A 19,082-nucleotide genomic window follows, 5' to 3' on the forward strand; every position below is an offset into this window, starting at 1 on the left:
TTGATGATTACCTGTTCTGTTCATTCCCTCTGGAGCACCTGGCATTGGCCACTGTTGGAAGACAGGATACTAGACTAGATGGAATTTTGGTCTGACACAGTATGGCTGTTCTTATGTTCTTACAATTACAGCAAATTGATTATTTTGTAACTTCACTGCTGATTGTTTTTTATAACTTGTACTTCAAAGTATGGTCAATATGTATTTTGCTTTCAGACTTACAAAGTCGTAGTGCTCTTCTGACATTTGAGGCTTGCAGTCAGTCTACTTGTGTCTACAGCACTTTTCTAGGAACTGATCTATAGCCATCTTTAGTCTTTTTTTCCCATTTCAATTAATTATTCCTTGGATAAGATTTTTTTAAAGCCTTTCTGCTATACTGTACAGCCTAAGTTTGGTAAAACTGTCCATAAGTGACACATGGTGTTTTAGCTGGTTTAGTGTTCATAAACATTTGTGTATGCTTGAGCCATGTAGAAAAATAAGAAAGTTAAAGTAAAAATATGAAGAGCTTAGGTTTTTGCTTGTTTAATCCCTCAACTTAGTCCAGTTAATGATTGCCATTGGAGTTGCTTTTTAGGGGAAGGTAGGGTTCAACTCTACAAAAACTGTACGCATCAGGGAGAAAGTTGAGCGCCTGAAGAGCAATAATGCTGCTTCACCTATGATAAATTATGACACTTCCATGTTACATTAGGTACAGTCTCTGCTTATGCTAAATTAAGGCGTGTTCCTGGTCCAGAGATTGAATTGTAAAATGAATAAATTTTGAAAAGAAACCCCAATAAGTGCATTGTTTACATTTAAACTGTGCAGGCATGCATACAACTATACTCCACATTCTGATATTTATATATTATAAAAATAAATGTAGTAGCATGATCTAGTTTGGCTATTTAATATCAAATTACACCATGATGCTAATAACACTTAATTTTATTTTCTCTTGCAGCATGATACTTTAGTAGGGATTCTCAAACTTTTTTGCTGGGACCTCCTTTGAAAAATAGTTCAGGCTGTGACAACCCCCCTCCATACCATGCCGCCCTTACTTCTGCACTGCTGGTGGTGGCAGTGCTGCCTTCAGAGCTGAGCACCCGGCCAGCACCCACCTCTCTCGTGACCCCTGCTATAATAGTCTTGTGACCTCCTTTTGGGTTTTGATCCCAGTTTGAGAAACGCGGCTTTAGAATCAGTAGACTGTAAGAGATAATGGCTTTGTTCATTGACTGAAGTTGCAGAATTAACCCATTTTTCCCCCTCACGTTTAGTTAATTGGCAGCTTGAAACAGCTGACCTACTTGGATGTTTCTAAAAACAACATTGAAATGGTTGAAGAAGGTGTTTCAGGCTGTGAAAGCCTACAAGACCTGCTGTTATCCAGTAATTCACTTCAGCAACTTCCAGAGTCCATTGGTTTGTATTATCCTCTAATTTATGCGCTTTTAAAAAAATTAAGGTAGCTATTGGACAAAACTTCATGGAATACAATTTGGAATAGCCTATGGACCCAAAATCAAAACAGTAATCTTAAACTGTTCTATTAATAAATATGCAAGACATTGGATAAAATAATAATGCAGCAATATTGAGTAACATTCTGGGATTGCAGATTTATCACAAAATTTGAAAAAAATTTTGTAAATGAATGGTGAAGTATTAACTTTAACTAGAGATGAGGGGTTTATCTTTTCTGTGTGGCTGACATATGATAAGCTGAAAATGAAACTCTATAAACTAATGTGTTTATTTCCTCAAGAGATACATAGCATATATGTTTCCGAAGTTTTCAGGTAATATGGAAAACAACATGACTTGCCAGTAACATTTATTCTTAACTGCAACTTCCTTTATTTGAAGATATTACACTCTTTTCTTATTTGAACACTCTTTTTTGATTCGATTTCATTTTACAACAGGTTCACTAAAGAAAGTAACAACACTTAAAATTGATGAAAACCAGTTGATGTATTTGCCAGACTCCATAGGAGGGTAAGTCTTTCACCTGTATAAAACTTTGCCTTGTTTTTTTGCAAGTTCTTCATTAACAATAATCTACTTTCTGTACTTGCTTGGTATGACTGGTTGCACTAATCTCTCTTCATGAGATAATGATGTTCAACAGTAGCCTTCACATCCAGCTGCTAGTTGGCTGTATGTAACTGTTTGTATTTTCAAGGAGCAGAATCCTGCATTCAGAAATGCAGGCATCAGTATATATGAGAAATGAACTGGAAGTATGGGAGAATAAAATAATACTTATGCGTAAGGCTGCGAGTCTGTCATGGAGGTCACGGTTTCCGTGACTTCGGGAGTGGCCGGTGCTGAATCAGGAGCTGACCAAGCTGGGCAGCCCCATGGCCAGTAGCAGCAGTTTGGATGTGTTGGAGGTGGTTAGGGGTTGGAGGATGCGGGGGGTGCTTACTTGAGGTGGGGGGGCTCCCTGGCTCCCATTGGCATGGCCCTGAAGCTCCCAGGCAGCAGAGGGGCCAGCAGGCTTTGTGCTGACTGTGGCCACAGGCCCCGCCCCCACAGTTCCCATTGGCTGCAGTCTCTGGCCAATGGGAACTGCACAGCTGGCGCGTGTGGTGGGAGCAGAGTGCAAAGCCCCCTACCAGCCCCGCCAACCCTTCCCCCGCCCAGCACCAGCAGGGGTCCCAGGCCACCTCCCCCAGCACCTGCGGTACTCCCGGACCACCCTTCTTCTCCCCTCCAAGCACCTGCGCCCCCCTTCCCAAGTTTTTGTTAGGGGTATATAATCATGGACAGATCACAGGCCATGAATTTTTGTTTACTGCTCGTGACTATTTGTTTACTGCTCGTGACTGGTCCATGAACTTTTTACTAAAATATCCGTGACTAAAACGTAGCCTTTCTTATGTGTTCAGTAAAACATGCAGTCAAATTAAAATGTGGAGGAACATAGTGTATACAAAAGGTCCCCCAGCTTCATATTTTTGGCTGAGTGAGTTACATCCTGTAAACATTTCAAATAAACTGAAATAGGTATTTTATACATTCCATTTTAAAAATGAGACATGAATATCTTCCCCGATTAAACAGTCAACAAATCAGATTTGGGCCAACCCACTAATCTTTTATTGTCATTAGGTATTCACCATTTTTATCAGAGTGAACCAAGTTACGTAATAGTAAAAATCATTGGTTCATAAAGTAAATACTGTAGAGAATTTAGAATTTTTTAAAAAATGAGTTGATATAGTAAAAACTTACGGGCATTCATTCATTCTGTTATTATTTTTGCCTAGCTGTACTAAATTTGTTAAATTTTGTTTGGACATCAAAATTCAAGGCTAAGGTGCTAGGTACAAATTGCAGTTTATTTACTGTGAGACATAAGTGAACCAGCTGGTGTAAAACCATAGGTTATGTTTGCACCTCAGCCCTGTTTCTTCACCTTTTAAAAATGTTTGCTTAATGAGGTCATCATCACATTGACTCCGACTGCTCTCTACATGCCATATTCCTACTTTTTAGGACTAAAGAAGTCTTTATCCCTTCATTGCTGCCCCAGCTTAACATTCTTCTGATTCTGGCATGTCCACTTTGAATGTTTCCATTATCGGGTGTGCTTCAAACAGCACTGTATGATGCAGTGCGTAAAAAATTTAAGTGGAGATGCTGGGCCCTAGGAAAGAGGTATCTAGGTCATCATCCATTTGGATTTAAGGACTATGGGGTAGCAGAGATAGAAAAACAGGCCACAGGTAGTTAAGAGAAAAAAGTCTACTTTAGCCTGAATACATGAGGAGAGAGCATCAGTGTAGATCAGGTTCAAAAAGTATCTGAATTTTTGAATGGTTATTTAGGTTTCTGAAGCGTTTGAGTTTCATCCATAAATTTAATTGTAAATAAACTTAGTCTAATTATAATGAAAATTAATTGTATTAAGAATTATGTATTGTTAAAGCAAGTAAGTTTTTATGTATATATCAGGTTGATATTTTGAATTTCTTTAATTTTGTTCAGGCTAATATCAGTAGAAGAACTGGATTGTAGTTTTAATGAGATTGAAGCTTTGCCTTCATCTATTGGGCAACTCACTAACATAAGGACCTTTGCTTCAGATCATAATTTTTTAACACAGCTGCCACCAGAGGTATGTTTTTGCTCAGAGCTAATATTATTCCACATATTACCTGGATATTAGACTATATTTCATAGTTACCTTAGTTCCATTCACTTCAGATACCACAGTGACAGATTTTGGGTGGATTTTCTGAAAATGCTTTAAAAATTCATTGATGTACATATAGTGGAGTTAAAGCAATTGCAATCCAAGTATTCAACTATTTTGAGACAACCTTGGTTTTGCAAAAGTAATGTCTGAATTGTTAGTTCATAAACAACATGATGGAAAATAAAGGAAAGAATAATTGCTTATAGTTAATACTGTATTATAATGGTATATTCACTTTCATATTTAAGAAAAACAAATAAAATTGTACATACAAAATAAAATGTAATATTAGATGTGTTCATTCTAATATTGTGAATCAGTGTAGGTAGAGTTGTAAAGCTGAATAATCATTTATTTTTTCAGATTGGAAACTGGAAAAATGTAACAGTGCTATTTCTGCATTCCAACAAGCTTGAATTTCTCCCTGAAGAAATGGGTGATATGCAGAAATTAAAAGTCATCAATCTAAGTGACAATAGGTTTGTGAATTGCATTCATTTAGTTAAATATGGCATAAAATGCAGAAGCATGGCAGAGATTGGAATCTGAATGCATTGTCTCTCCAAGACACTTTGTACAAAATATAATCCTTTTCATTCCACCCTTCCAAAAATGTTTTGATCTTTCTATTGGAGTTCTTTCTCATCTTAAAACTTAAAATAACACCTTTAATTTATATTTTATTATTTGTCACACTAATCGTCATACTGCATATTTTTGGACGCCTCTACATTTTGTAAAATCTTCTTTATTCCTTTCCAGTCACTGCATTGGGAGTGATTCAAGAAGCAGAACTGCACTATTTCACATTTTTATTGCTATTGTACTCTTCCAGTTGCATGTGAATCCAGCAGATATGTTGTAGTTGTTAAGCCCAAGTGGTTTTAATGAATCTCTTTTCCCTTGTGTGGCACAGGTTCATCTCATTCATAGTCATCAGCATTTATTCTTTTGGAGTTAAATTTGTAAGACTATCTGAATCAGTATTTCAGGAAAGATTTGCATGCCATATATGTATGAACAGTACAAGGCAGGATACAGAGTACTATCACAGTATACTGTATAGTACTTTGAATGCATCTCTGCATTTACTAGACTGGTCAGTGAAACTGTGATAAAACATTTCTTTGCTGGAATTTGCCATTCCATTGAAATTGAAACATTTCACAGAGATCATTCGATTTTGGCAAAGTTCCTCTGGAAGTGAAGGAGGATTCCAGTGGAAAACAGCTAGTTTCTTGCCAGCTTGCCTACCTGCCTACCTTTGCGTTAGCGACAGTTTAGACATTTTGGGGTGGGGTGAGTGGTTGTAGCTAATTAGAACAATACCAGATTTCAAAATATTTGAACTCCTCCACAAAATGGAATTATCTTTCTCAACACAGCCGTAGCATTTACTGGAAATTAAATGGTTTGCCCCTCAAATTATTACCCTTCTATTTAGCTAACAATATTTTCTTGAAATGTTTCGCAAGCTTTTTAGAGGCAATATATATAGCATTGTTTCTGAACAGACCATTAGTCTTGACAGCCATACTTAGACTAAATTTTTGTCTTGTATATTGTGATGTTTCTTTCACAGACTGAAGAATTTGCCCTATAGCTTTGCAAAGCTGCAACAGCTGACTGCGATGTGGCTATCAGACAATCAGGTGAAAAGTATTTTTAATAAGTTTGTATAATTGATATTTGTCCAAGTTACTCTTAATAGAAATAGTTAATTTTATGGAGTAATTAGTTGGTAAAAAATGATAATCTGCAAATGCACCAAGACAACCTTGGGTTGTAATTTTCTCAGTTCTTATAAACTAAACAGCAGTGAGTGGCACATGAATGGGAGACATTCATACTTCTGGCAATCCAACAGTGTTGAAAGTGCAGGTAATTTAGTAGATAACACTCTCTCTTCTCTTTGAGTCAGTACTGAACCAGTGCCCAGATTGGTGTTAAGGGGTACTATGCTTCTAGAAATACATTTTTTCAGTTGCTATATAAAACAGAGGTAGCAACCACACTGGTAATTTCAGGATCCTTTACATTTTTTGTAAGGCAGGGCACTGAACCTATTGTCCTGATCAAATTTTAGTTTAGAAAATTGTTCTGTTCTATTTACTTCCCTGCAGTTTCAGATTGAAAATGTACACTGCAGATGTAGAATATTTTGGGACTATGTAATGAATAGAATGAAAAGTCCTAGAATGAAAGTGAATACTTTGTTGTATATACATATCCATCCATTTTATGCATCTCTAATAGACTATTATAGAGTGTGTGTTTATCAAATTCCCACACTATTATTATTAAATATGTATTTATTTGATATAACTTTGTTTTATATAACTTGTAAAAATCCTTCAGAGAAGAATACATGGGAAATAATGCCAGACAGATCAGTCTTCAAAATCTAATCTGCATTGGGTAGATAAGCAGCAGGGATTTCAATGTTTAGATCCTATTTGCATATTGCACATGTATATTCTCATAGTATTTTTTCTTTTCTCAGTCTAAACCGCTCATCCCCCTTCAAAAAGAAGTCCACCCTGAAACACAGAAAACAGTGCTTACTAATTACATGTTCCCCCAGCAACCAAGGAGTGAGGATGGTAGGAATTTCTGAGTGATTCTTTCTGTCAAAAATGCTGACCAGTGAAAGTAAAAATGGAAAGAGTTCAGAGAACATGACTTTCAATATATAAAACTTTTTAGATCTAAAAACAAGAACAATCTGATGAAAATTTGTCTGAAGAATGTGAACAATAACTTCTCAGAGGTAGAACTGAGCGAGTCCAGGGATTATTAAATCGGGGACGGGGGGACAGGCCAGAGAGAGAGAGAGTGTGTGTGTGTGTGAGACAAAGAGAGAAATAGAGGTCAGGACTGGCAGTGCGTTCTTTTATTATGTTTGCCTGACTCATCCCATTATAAGAGATATTGTTTTCAGTTGCTTATAATTTTGCCAAAGATTAACCTTTTGGCCTAGAAATTGCTCTGCCTGGTGTCTGCCTCAGACTGACTTTAAAAAAAAGTTTTGATCCAGAATGGTTTGGCCATTTCCAAGAATGAGGTTGGGGAAAGATATTTTGTTTTGTCATACTAAAAAAAATGTTCTTAAAGCCATTTCATTGAAAAGCTCCAACATGTCCATGCTTTGGCACAGGAACTTGAAAGTTGGCGGGGGTTTGGGGATGGCCTTTGTTTCAGGGATGTGCTGTTGCTGTCCCCATGAAAAAACACCCAAATTTGTCCAAGTTGTAAGCCTTTGCAAAATCTAAGGTGCACATGGTAGGTAGACATGTTAGAACTTTACAGATAAAATTTCCAAAGATTCTGTCCACCCGGGCATGCACCAGCCCCTCCCAGCTTCTACATCTGACCAAACTCTTCATGTGCCATTGCCATAGAATAACTGAGCATGCACCAGCCCAGAGATATAGGAGCTCAGCAGGACTTTCATTGCATCTGCTCTGATCCAGGGTGGGGCTGGGCACCAGATCTGGGAGCAGGGAGACTGTTTCTTCTGGTGGTGGCCAGGTAACGTAAAGGAGGAAGTTGCCTGATTGATGCAAAAAGGGTGAGCTGGACTGGGGGTGAGGGTAGGAGAAGTAGATTGAGACAAGGAACCTAGGGAGAGGAAGGGAAGACAGGGGCGAGTGAGTGGGAGGACTGGCACCAGTTGGGTAAGGAGTTTGGGACCAGTTTCCTGGCGAGGGAAACTGGGAGTGTGGGTGGGACTGAGAGTGGATGAGAACCTGGGAGACTGGGAGTGGCTGGGCAAGGACATTTAGAACAGAGAATCAATAAGAGTGGAGAAGATGGATAGATCTGATGAGGACTTGGATGTGAAGAGAGAACTAGGACTGCCTTGGCAAAGAGATTGGGAAAAGGAGCTGGGGAAGGGGGAGACTGAGTTTGCAATAGGAACCTTGACAGGGAGGCTAGGATTATGAGGTGGGGGTAGGGGGGAGAGAGATTGAGTGAGAAGCCAGAAGCTGGAACTGGCTGGGCAAGGAGTCTAGGAGCTCAGGGAGTGAGAGAAAAGGAATGGGGTAAGAGAGTTGGACTCGGGGAGTGTGGAGAACAGGGTTGGTTGGGCAAGGAGACCGTAACTGGGAAGAGACATGAGGAGTGGAGGCGACTGGCTAGATGACAAGAATGCCTCTGGGATGAGGAGCCAGGGTGGGGAAGAAGTGGCACAGGGACAGTTGGAGGGGTCAGGGCAGAAGGAAGTAGGCTTGTTGGAGGACAAGCAGAAGGATACCTGGCCACTTCAGAGCTTGGAATGGAATCCTAGATTCCATTTTTCTCACCATTCATCTGCTGTCAGCAAATATCTCTGAAACCTACTGGCAAAGTGTCTCATTCCCCCATTAGTGTTAGTCCACAAGGAGGATGACAACCCACTGCTGTTATCAGTTACTTCTTCAGCTCAAGGAGCAGAGTTCTGTGCAGTGAATGTAAAAATTCCAACTCTGCTGATTAACCATGTAGTTATCAACGTGATGCCACATAATAGAATTTCTGATTTTTTTTTTTTAAGTTTGCTTTTTCAAAGAACCTAGGAAATTACCCACACGTTAAAAGTTAAAGTAACATTATTAAGGTTGTGAAGTCAAGTACTCAGAAGTTAGGAAATGTCAGAATTGAGTAACTTCTGTAACCTTGTGACTTCACAACCTTAATAATGTTCTTTTAACATATATTCTGATCCCAAATTGTGAGAGTATTATCACCAAAAGGGGGGAGGAGTCGTTCCAACCCCATATAAGGAAGCAGAAAAGAGGAGCAAGCGCTCTTCCTCCACTTCAAAGCCGTCATGAAGGAGAAAGGTTCCCCCCCACCCCATCTGAAATTCCATCATCAGCAGAGTTGGAACTGAGTATGGCCCCAAAAGAGCATGAGATGAGATTAAAAATCATAAGATTTTAAAAGGGAGGGTATTTCTCTTGTCTTGCCTTCCAATTTTTAAGCTCTTTAGTTTATGCTTGGGTCATGTTTTCAACCTTTTCCTCTATAATTATGAAGGCTAGAAACTTTTTTGTTTCTTTCCCATGAAAGAACTATGCACCGTTCATTTGAGCAGCTGGAACCATAAGAAAAATATCACATCATGGCAAGGCTTGTAATGAAATTGCAAGAGTTCGTAACACTGATTTGCATATTAAAATGCTGGAGAGAACATTGGTGGCAATTAACGCTTTGTTGGCAACATTCCCTGTTTCACAGCACAAATGCCCAATATATTAGTGTAGTGGTCAGAAAAGTGACTGTAAAAATGGCAATTTCTTGCTTAACACATCTGCTTCCTATGGGTATGGGAATCATATTTAGAACTATAAATTTTAGTAACTTTATTATTGCTAATACCCAGATTAGGATATACATTTTCAAATAATTGTTTCTCATGCCAGTGAAGTTGGAGAGAGTGGATGAAAGTCCAGTGTCTCCATTTGGGCTCACCTGACTCTAAATTCATGAGTTGCTATCTTTTGGTGGGAATGGCTTATAGAATACATTTTTTTGGTTAAGGCCCAATAGATTGATGGGAGGACCTCCCTTTGATGTCTGGGGTCACCATCCCAAAACCAGGTTTCAAAAAGAACTATAGGTGGAATTTAGAAGATTGAATCCTTTATTTGTTTTTAGGAAGGAAAAACCTGCATAGTAATGCACTCCAAATATAGATTAGTCAACTGAAATTTGTCTTCGAAGATGTCTTTTGCTGAAATGTCAACATTTGCTTTATTTATTCAATACATATAATTTTAATCATCTTGACTATAGCAGGCTACATTTGGGGTTCATATAATCTAGAAATTTATTTTTCTATTGAAGCAGTTCTCAAACTTCAGCAACCTGAGGACCCCCAATTTGATTTAAAAGTTTTCAGAGACCCCCAAAGGCCCCCCACTCAGCCCTTGCCTTGCCCCCTTCCTGAAGGCCATGATTTTCCCCCTTCCCTGACGCCACGCCCCCACTCACTCCATCCCGCCTCCCTCAGTCGCTCGCTCTCCCGCACCCTCACTCTCACCAGGCTAGGACAGGGGGTTGGGGTACAGGAGTGGATACGGGCTCTGGGAGGGAGTTTGGGTGTCGGAGGGAGTGAGGGGTGCAGGCTCTGGGCTGGGAGTTTGGGTGTGGAAGGGGATGAGAGGCGCAGGCTCAGGACTGGGGCAGGTGTGTGGGGTGCAGGAGGGAGTGAGAGGTGTGGAAACAGGGTGTCTCCACGTGCTGCTCCCTGGAGCACTTCCAGGAGCAGCATGGGCCCAGGATCCCTGCTCCTCCCCCACCCTCCCAGTACCTTCTGGGGCCCCCAGAGGTCTACAGACCCTAGTTTGAGAAACACTGTTCTATTGCAAGTATAGGAATGTTGAAAAGCAGCTGTTTATGTGAGCAACCTCTTCATTGCTAATGTGATATATAGGAATGCAGGAAATTTTTGTTGTAAAGTTTGACAGATTAATACAGAACCAATTTATGTAATGTCTGTCATGAACATACATGCTGCAGTAAGTGGTGACAACAAGGTAATCTAGGATATTTCCTTTTGCTTAAAATAAGAAATAGTTTGTAAAACTGTTGTAATTTTCATAACTCCTGCTTAACCATGTGCTTATCTTAATGTTTTTAGTGGGCTTTTTTGTTATTTTTAAGGCTTAGTAGTAGTAGTAGTAATAGAAGTAGTGTGGATATTTGGAAGTCTGGCATATTTGTATGTAAGTCTTTCTTTACTGGAAATATTATAAATCTTAGTGAAATGAAGTTGAGTGTTGTCATATCAGCCTTTATTAGGCATATCAGAAAAGCAGCCTGCATAATTTGTTACAGTTGGCAAGCTCAGCTCAGGAGAGTTCCTTTGGTGAGAATACTTGAAAACTGAAATACAGCTTTGCAGAGGATTTTTTTTTGTAGATTGCAGCTGAAGTCACTATTAATAGAAAACAGGCAGGTTCTCAATACAATGAGCTGCAGCATAGCATTGGTCTGAGGATAGAAGATGTTCAGTTTCTGGTACTTCTGGTCCTGTACCTTCTCAAGCACAGGTATAAATACAAACCCCACCTAATAAAAGGAAGGAAAAAGAAATGGTTTCTAATATCATTTAATGTGTCCTGTATTTATTAGAATTGTGTTTGTTTTTTATTTAGTTCTGTTCATATCTGATAATGAAAGTTTCAATCCCTCTTTGTGGGAGGAGCAGAGAAAACAGCGTGCTCAGGTGGCATTTGAATGTGATGAAGATAAAGATGAAAGGGAGGCACCACCCAGGGTCAGTATTGCCAACTCCATTTTGAATTCCTAATTCTTCCCCTTTACTCTTGCTAATGGCTATCAACCTCTCTCTGCACTGATTAGTCTCCAGTAGCTGAAGAATTAAAAAGTGTAAAATCTATTTTCTTTTCGTCCCTCATATTTTTTAAATTACCCAAGGGAGAAATCTTTTTGATTAGTGGGTGTCTCCTTTGCCTGGCCAAATAGGATATGTTGTTAAAATGGAGCACATGTTATTAAACTGTGAGCTTTAAGGTTTAAGGCAATACTGTTTTTCTGGGATACTACTGAACTATGATGCTTTGCAAAAATTCAGGACAGTAGTTAGGAAGAATCATTGGCATCTCATCGCGATTAAGGACTGTATTTTGAGTTTTCTCTAAATATATGGCAAGGAGAAACTGCAACCACTTTAATGGGACAGGATGAGGCAGGCTTCCGTGCATTGGACAACAAACTGTTTTCTGGGACCCATTAATTTAGCCTCAGCATTCCTGGGCTTATCCAGGTATAATTCAAATGGCAAAATAGGTATGCAGGGTTTGTTCTGTTAATTCCTTCTTGTCAAATTCATATTTGATTAAATATTCATGTTTTAAGTTATTTTGTTGCTCTTATTTTCTTTGTTTCACAGGAGGGTAATTTGAAGAGATATCCAACGCCATATCCTGATGAACTAAAGAATATGGTCAAAACAGTCCAAACGATAGTACACAGACTAAAAGATGAAGAAACCACTGAAGATGCTGGCAAAGAGTCAAAGAAAGAAGGCCAGCAAGTTTCAGTAAAAGATGTGGGTGTAAAGGTTAGAATCAATTCCTCTTCCAGTTTTGACAGCGGTCCCAAAGATCTGGAATATAGTATTGCATAACAATATATTGATTTATTCCTTCTAATTCAGTCTTCTTTTAAAAAAATATTTCAGTGAGGGGAAAAAAAGTCAAATTAAAGATCATAACCTATGTATTCAGTACTTTAAAAGAGCCAGTAATAAATGGCTGCTTTGTGTTAGTAATAGTTGCTGCCCTCTGAATGACTCTGCTTAGGAAGCAACCCAAGTGACTCGCTCTTGAGGCCAGTATATCATACTCGCTTTTGATATCATAAAAGTAGCTTGTTTGATCTTCCGAAAGATGCATCTCCATCGCCTTTAAGCATCCCTTATTTGCTGACTCTCAAATTGGAAATCAGAATGATCACAAAGGGCTCTGCTTTTCCCCTGTCTGACCAGAAGGTTTATAGAAAAAGCTGAAAAAGGCAGCAATGATGAAGCATCTAGGGGATCCCTCACTGGCTGAAACATGTTGATTCTGTGTGATGGTAAGGTGGGAGAACAGTGTTGACAGCTGCTCACTTCTCTCATTGTCAGTCCACCTGTGTGTGTTTTGTTGTTTTTGATTAATGTGTTCACTTGTCTGCCATTCTAATTAGAATATATTGGTATGTATTGGATAAAATAGGCCTGTAGGGGGAAAAAAAAGGTTTTTTTTCTAATCAGCTGTCTTAATAATCCGAAAGGTTTTTTCTCTCATATTTGCTTCACAGTCAAAATTCTTTTTGAAGTTGAGTCTGTTTTATGTCATTGTATGGCTTCCCCAAAATATAAAATATTAGCTTTAGTTATAAAACATTAATAATTATAAACCTTTGCAGGGTGGTTCTCCACTAATCTTTTTTTTTTTTTTAAATTACTCTAGACTTCAGAAATTGCTTCAGCAAAGAGCAAAACAGAAGACAGAGATAACTATATGATGGAAAATTGCGTGCAGAAGCCCATTGAACCAGAAGCTGAGCACAGCACTGGAAATTCACAGATGACTGCACATGTTAAAAGCTTAGAGAACACGAAAATAATTGTCAACCATGAAGATACGCTTGAGGTATGGCAGTGTGATGAGCACCATGGCAGTAAAAGAATTGCGTTCGTGTTGGATTGAATCTGCTATTCTGAAAGATAGCAATGAAAAATTATGTTGACAATAGCAGAAAATGCCCATCCCGTTAGCATTGCGAGGATTTGGGAAGTAAGTATGGTTATTAACAAAGTACTGCAATGTTTTTCTCATTTCATATTATTTTGAAATAAGTTTTTATCTGCATTTATTTGGAGATACAGACTGAAATATATGTGAATTTTAAAAACCCCCCACTAAAAACACTGATATAAATATGTTGGTGCTGATTTTCTGCTTCCCCTTAACTGTCTCCCTTTTTGTTGCATAGGTGGTTGTGGCCACAGCTGTCATTTAGATATCCAAGTATCTGATTTGTGGGAGCAGTCTGAAACTTAGACTTTCAAGTGACTTAAATTATCCCTACACATTTTAAATGTAAAAAGGAGACATTTTTTCAAAAATCTGTCCCACTGTGATTAATAGAGACATCTACAGTAAAGGAGGTTTGAATTTAATTTCTGCAGGTTTATAAACTCACAACAGCTACTTTTGGTTAAGATTCAGGCAGAGATCTTGAATTCCTGTACTCTTTGTATTAGGTGTGTGATGAGTCCCTCATCTCTTTCTACTTAGGACCCGCTAGAGAGACATGACATAAACCAGTGGAACTCACCAGTGAATAAAATTACTTCAAATTACAATTTTTAAACTGTATTTTTTCATAGATTAAGTGCAGTTATGTGTTCATTAAATAATAAACAATATATATTGCATATTCTCAGAAGCCACCCTTTGGAATCATGGACAGCTGTATCTCCTTTCCCAGTAGCATGTTCTTAGTTCTGACAAGCCGCTGCAAATGTTTCTGGAAAATGTTATTTTTGACATTTAAAAAAAATGATTTGGTATCAGAGCAACAGGTTGGTTGTTTAACAATTGCACAGCAACTTTCCAAAGCCAGCAGTATACCAATAAGTGAAGGAGATGCCAGGATCCAGTTGATCAGACACAGGGACAAAATTCCTTGCTTTCAGTTGGTAACCAGGGTTATTCTCAATAGTGATGCCCATACACAGTGCTTGTTGTGCCTTGGAAAAGGACATATTGAAGAAAGGTGCAAATTTTTCAAGAAAAAAACACAAGTGAATGAGGGACTTGCTCCTTGAGCAGGTCATGAGGCCTGTTTCAGTACCTGAGACCTCTGCAGATCATCCAGTCACTCAGACTTCTTCAACGCTGGAGCAAGCCAATGTTCCTCAGCCAGACGATGCTGCCTACCCCAGGAAGAAGAGATCACGTCCAAGAAAATGGTCTCTCAAAATGGATCGCATTTTGGACCCCATCAGAGTGTGGGGAGATTAATCTTCCTGTTCCAGGAAGAGTGAAGACTGGCACTGTGATTCTTCTGGTACACAAGATGGAGTTGAGCTGTCTACCCACACTCTGAGGCAGCACGTTAGCTGCTGTAGTATTGACTCCTGTACCAGCTGTGGGATGCCTGTTGAGTCCAGTACCAATGACATTGGCACTAACTCTATGCACACCATTGGTAGACTAAGCAGCGTAATACCTGCTTTGCCTCACGGTTCCTGATACCCCAATTATTCAAGAGCATTCTGCTGCCAGGACTACTTTTGGGCGGTCCTCGGCATGACCTGCATTGATTGCAGACTTATCTCTGTCGTCTCTTTGGCACTGTCTAAGACTCGGAGTGGGCAGTTGAGATTGGCCTCTTTATCAGTATCAAGGGGCTGTCAGCACTATTACTATTGTATCCCTGACCATCTTGACTAATAGCAGATGATGGGCCTATCCTCCATGAACTTAGCTAGTTCTTCTTTGAACCCAGTTATACTTTTGGCCTTCACAACATCCCCTGGCAATGACTTCCGCTGGTTAACTGCATTGTGTGAAGTACTTCCTTTTATTTGTTTTAAACCTGCTGCCTGTTAATTTCATTTGGTGATCCCTGGTTCTTGTGTTATGGAAAGGAGTAAATAATACTTCCTTATTCACTTCTCCACACTAGTCATTATTTTATAGACCCCTATCATATCCTCTTTTAATCATCTCTTTTCCAAGCTGAAAAGGCCCGTCTTTTAAATCTCTCCTCATGCAGAAGCTGTTCCATACCTTTAATTGTTTGTTGCCCTTCTCTGTACTTTTTCCAATTCTAGAATATCCTTTTTGAGACGGGGTGATCAAAACAGTACACAGTATTCAAGGTGTAGGCGTACCATGGATTCATTTAGTGGCATTCTGATATTTTGTGTCATCTTATGTATCCCTCTCCTAATGGTTCCCCAACATTGTTAGCTTTTTTTGGCTGCCGCTGCACATTGGGTAGATGTTTTCAGAGAACTATCCGCAATGAGTGGTAATAGCTAATTTAGAAGGCATCATTTTGTATGTATAGTTGGGATTAAGTTTTCCAGTGTGCATTACTTTGCTTTTATCAAATTGAATTTCATCTTCCATTTTGTTGCCCATTTATCAACTTTTGTGAGATCCCTTTGTAACTCTTTGCAGTCTGCTTTGGACTTAACTATCTTGAGTAATTTTGTATTGTCTGCAAATTTTGCCACCTCATTGTTTACCCCTTTTTCCAGTTTGCTGCCCTCGATTTTCAAGATACCTTGTAGCAGTTTTCTTGAGTCATGGGAAGTTTCTGAGATTTGTAGTCATAGGCCAGCATTATTAATACATAGTGCTCCCCTTTGGCCTTTCCTGAGCTCCTCGGGTTTTCACCAAATGCACGGCTGTAGTAGCTGCACATCTCAGGAAGAGAAGAATGTGTCTTTCTCTGCCTGAATGATTTGGTTGAGGAGCAAGTCCAGAGATTAACTCCTCAACCATGTCTGGTTCACACTGCATCTCTTTGATCATCTGAATCTGATTGTAAACAAAGAAAAATCAACTTCAATACCAACACAAAAGATAGAGTTTATTGGGGGCCCTACTAGATTCCACAAGTTTGAGGGTGTTTCTGCTAAGTGAGCAATTTCAGATAATTCATTGTCTATGGTCCTCACAATAAGGCTGTGTCCTTCCTTACTGCAGCTGTTTGACCAGTGTAACCCTTCCACTAAGATTCATATATGCCTGAAGTTGCTAGTTCATATGGCCACATGTAAGTACGTAGTCCAGCATATGAGGTTGCGTCTTTGTCCTCTTCAGGCCTGGTTCAAGTTCACATATTGCCAGAGTTCTGAGTCATTGGACTGCCTAGTGAAAATGCCACCACCTATCCTGCAGTCATTTTAAGTGGTGGATGGATCAAATCAATGTTTGCAAAGATGTACCTTCATCTGTCCTCCACAGACCATAACAGTAATGTCTCCACAGTAGGTTGAGGAGCATATCTTGGGATTTTGAAAGTTCAGCGACTGTGGACAGATCAGGAAGCTTCTCTTCATATCAATGACGTGGAGCTTCAAGTTATTTACAGTGTGTGTCAGGTCTTTCAGTTGCACATCAGACACACAGTGGTTCGTATGCTTACCCGTAACAGTACTACAGTGTATTATGTGAACAAACAGGGTGGAGGCCACTACAAGTAATTCTGTCAGGAGACAGTCAAGTTTTGGCAGTTCTGTATTAGGGAGAATGCATCATGGTCTCACAATTCCAGGGGTGCGGAATTTCTTAGCCAATCACTTCAGCAGGATTTTCTTTCAGAATTATGAATGGTTTCTGAAGAACAGTGTGTTGAGGTCAATCTTGTTTGCAATGAAAGACATCAGATTTGCTCCTGAGCAGGCCTCAGTCCAGGTTTCTTGACAAACACCTACTTGGGTTGGGGATTTGTGTTCTTGTATGTCATCTTCCTGCTCCCAGTCATCTCACAGGTCATTCTCAAACTTAAGTGGGATCATGCCAGATTGATTCTCACTGCACCAGCTTGACTGAGACAGGGGTGGTTCTCCAGCCTCCTCAGTCTATTGGTTTGACCACCCATATCTCTTTGTCTTTATCCTGACCTATTGATCCAGCACCAGGGTCAGATTTAGCATCCAATACTGAGCAGTCTGGACCTCACAGAATGGTTGCATGGCTAGATGAAGAGGAGAAATGATGTTTAGAAGCTGTTTGACCAGTGTTACTTATTAGTAGGAAACCCTCTACTAAGGCTACTTATTTGGCCAAGTGGAAGCAATTTTCACTTTGGTCGCTAGCTCGGGAAATTCAGCTGATGCTGGCTAGCATTCAGGACATTTTGGAATACCTATTATACTTTCTGTATTCTGGTTTGTTGCTCAGTTCATTGAGGTTTCATCTGCCCATCGAAAGGAAGTCAATTTTCTTGAACTCCATGGTAGTGAAATTTCTAAGAGAGTTATTTGTTTCCACCTACCTATGAAAAAAATGGTTCTCTAGTGGAACATTAAAATTGGCTTAACTCCTCTTATGGGACTTCTATTCAAGCCCCTGGCAACCTGTTCTCTGTCCCTCCTATGCCAGAAGACAGCCTTCCTTGTTATAACATCTGCAAGGAGAGTAAGTGAGCTACAGGCCTTCATGGCTGAGCCCCGGTATACGCACTTTTTCATAGACAAAGTGGTAGCCCTACAGCCGCATCAAACCTTTTGTTGAGAGTGGTTTCCTTTTACCCAGATGATTTATTTACCAGTGTTCTTTTCTAAACTGCACTCGAATGCAGATGAATAGCAACTTCACGTGGATGTGAGATGGTACGTTGGCATCTTACCTAGAGAGGGATAAAACTTTTCAATCATCCCCTCATTTTTTTTTTTCCTATGAGGATCGAATGAAAGTTCAGGCGGTCTCTGCACAGGTGATTTGCAGGTGGATAGCTTCCTGAATTATGACAACATATAAAGTAGCTCAGACAATGCCTCCACAGAGATTACGGGCTCATTCAGTGAGTGTCTAGTGATGTTGATAGCATTCCTCAGTGATGTTTTGATATTAAACATTTGCAGGGCTGCTACCCGGTCTTCTGTACATACTTTTACCAATCACTGTGCTGTTACCATTGCATCCAAGTCAGATCCTGACTTTGAGAAAGCAGTCCTACAATCATTGTTTAAGTAGATTCCGAGCCTTATCTCCTAAGAGTACTGCATGTGTTACCTGAGGGGAACACGTCTGTAACCACTCGAAGGAAAAATGGTTATTTACCTATACTGTAACTGATCTTCAAGATGTGGGTGCAGACATATTCCATGATCCACCCTCCATCCCCTCTGTATTGGTGTCTCTACTCTTCATGTTCAGTGCAAAGGAACTGAAAGGGGTTGGGGTGGCACTGCCCTTAGCCCCTCCCCTGGCTATTCAAGGGCACAGGGAGCAAGCACCTCCCTGATGGGTACTGCTAAGCAAAGTTCTTTGGCTTTGGTATACTGGGCATGTGCACACAGGAGTAGAATTACACATCTGCAATTGTATCTCAAAGAATAACAATTCTAGTACAGGTCAGTAACTGTTTTATCTGCTGCATTAAAATCATGGGGAGAGTGATAGAGATGGTTAGAGTGAGTGACTATCCCAGTTACACTGAAACACATTTCTGTTTTTGGGAGGCTAAATTGTGTTTGCTGGTCCTCACAATAAGGCTGTGTCCTTCCTTACTGTAGCCAAAGGCACTATGGAATAGAGTTGTCAGTCAGTCTGCATCATGGAAGAAGAGCCATCTGTAGCTCCTACCAGAAGTCCTGCAGATGAAATTTCCTGAAACTCCTAGCAGGAAGAAATCT

The 19,082-nt window shown here is 39.7% G+C and overlaps 1 protein-coding gene across 12 annotated transcripts in view; it reads left to right on the forward strand.

Annotated features, from left to right (window-relative positions):
* The window catches only part of ERBIN (erbb2 interacting protein), a 224,729-nt gene that overhangs the window by 169,901 nt on the left and 35,746 nt on the right, over positions 1–19,082 (forward strand). For all 12 annotated transcript variants that reach the window (XR_012158901.1, XR_012158902.1, XM_073344084.1 and 9 more), the window contains 9 exons: positions 1,272–1,416; positions 1,920–1,992; positions 3,991–4,120; positions 4,565–4,680; positions 5,784–5,853; positions 6,705–6,804; positions 11,347–11,468; positions 12,105–12,275; positions 13,168–13,350. Coding sequence is in view for 10 of the 12 variants with exons in the window: in XM_073344084.1 (XP_073200185.1) it covers positions 1,272–1,416; positions 1,920–1,992; positions 3,991–4,120; positions 4,565–4,680; positions 5,784–5,853; positions 6,705–6,804; positions 11,347–11,468; positions 12,105–12,275; positions 13,168–13,350 (1,110 nt within the window). In the remaining 2 variants the exon portion in view is untranslated. The remainder of the gene's footprint in view (positions 1–1,271; positions 1,417–1,919; positions 1,993–3,990; positions 4,121–4,564; positions 4,681–5,783; positions 5,854–6,704; positions 6,805–11,346; positions 11,469–12,104; positions 12,276–13,167; positions 13,351–19,082) is intronic.

Source organism: Lepidochelys kempii, chromosome 5, assembly GCF_965140265.1.
Source record: "Lepidochelys kempii isolate rLepKem1 chromosome 5, rLepKem1.hap2, whole genome shotgun sequence".
In the NCBI taxonomy this organism is placed as follows: Eukaryota; Metazoa; Chordata; order Testudines; family Cheloniidae; genus Lepidochelys; species Lepidochelys kempii.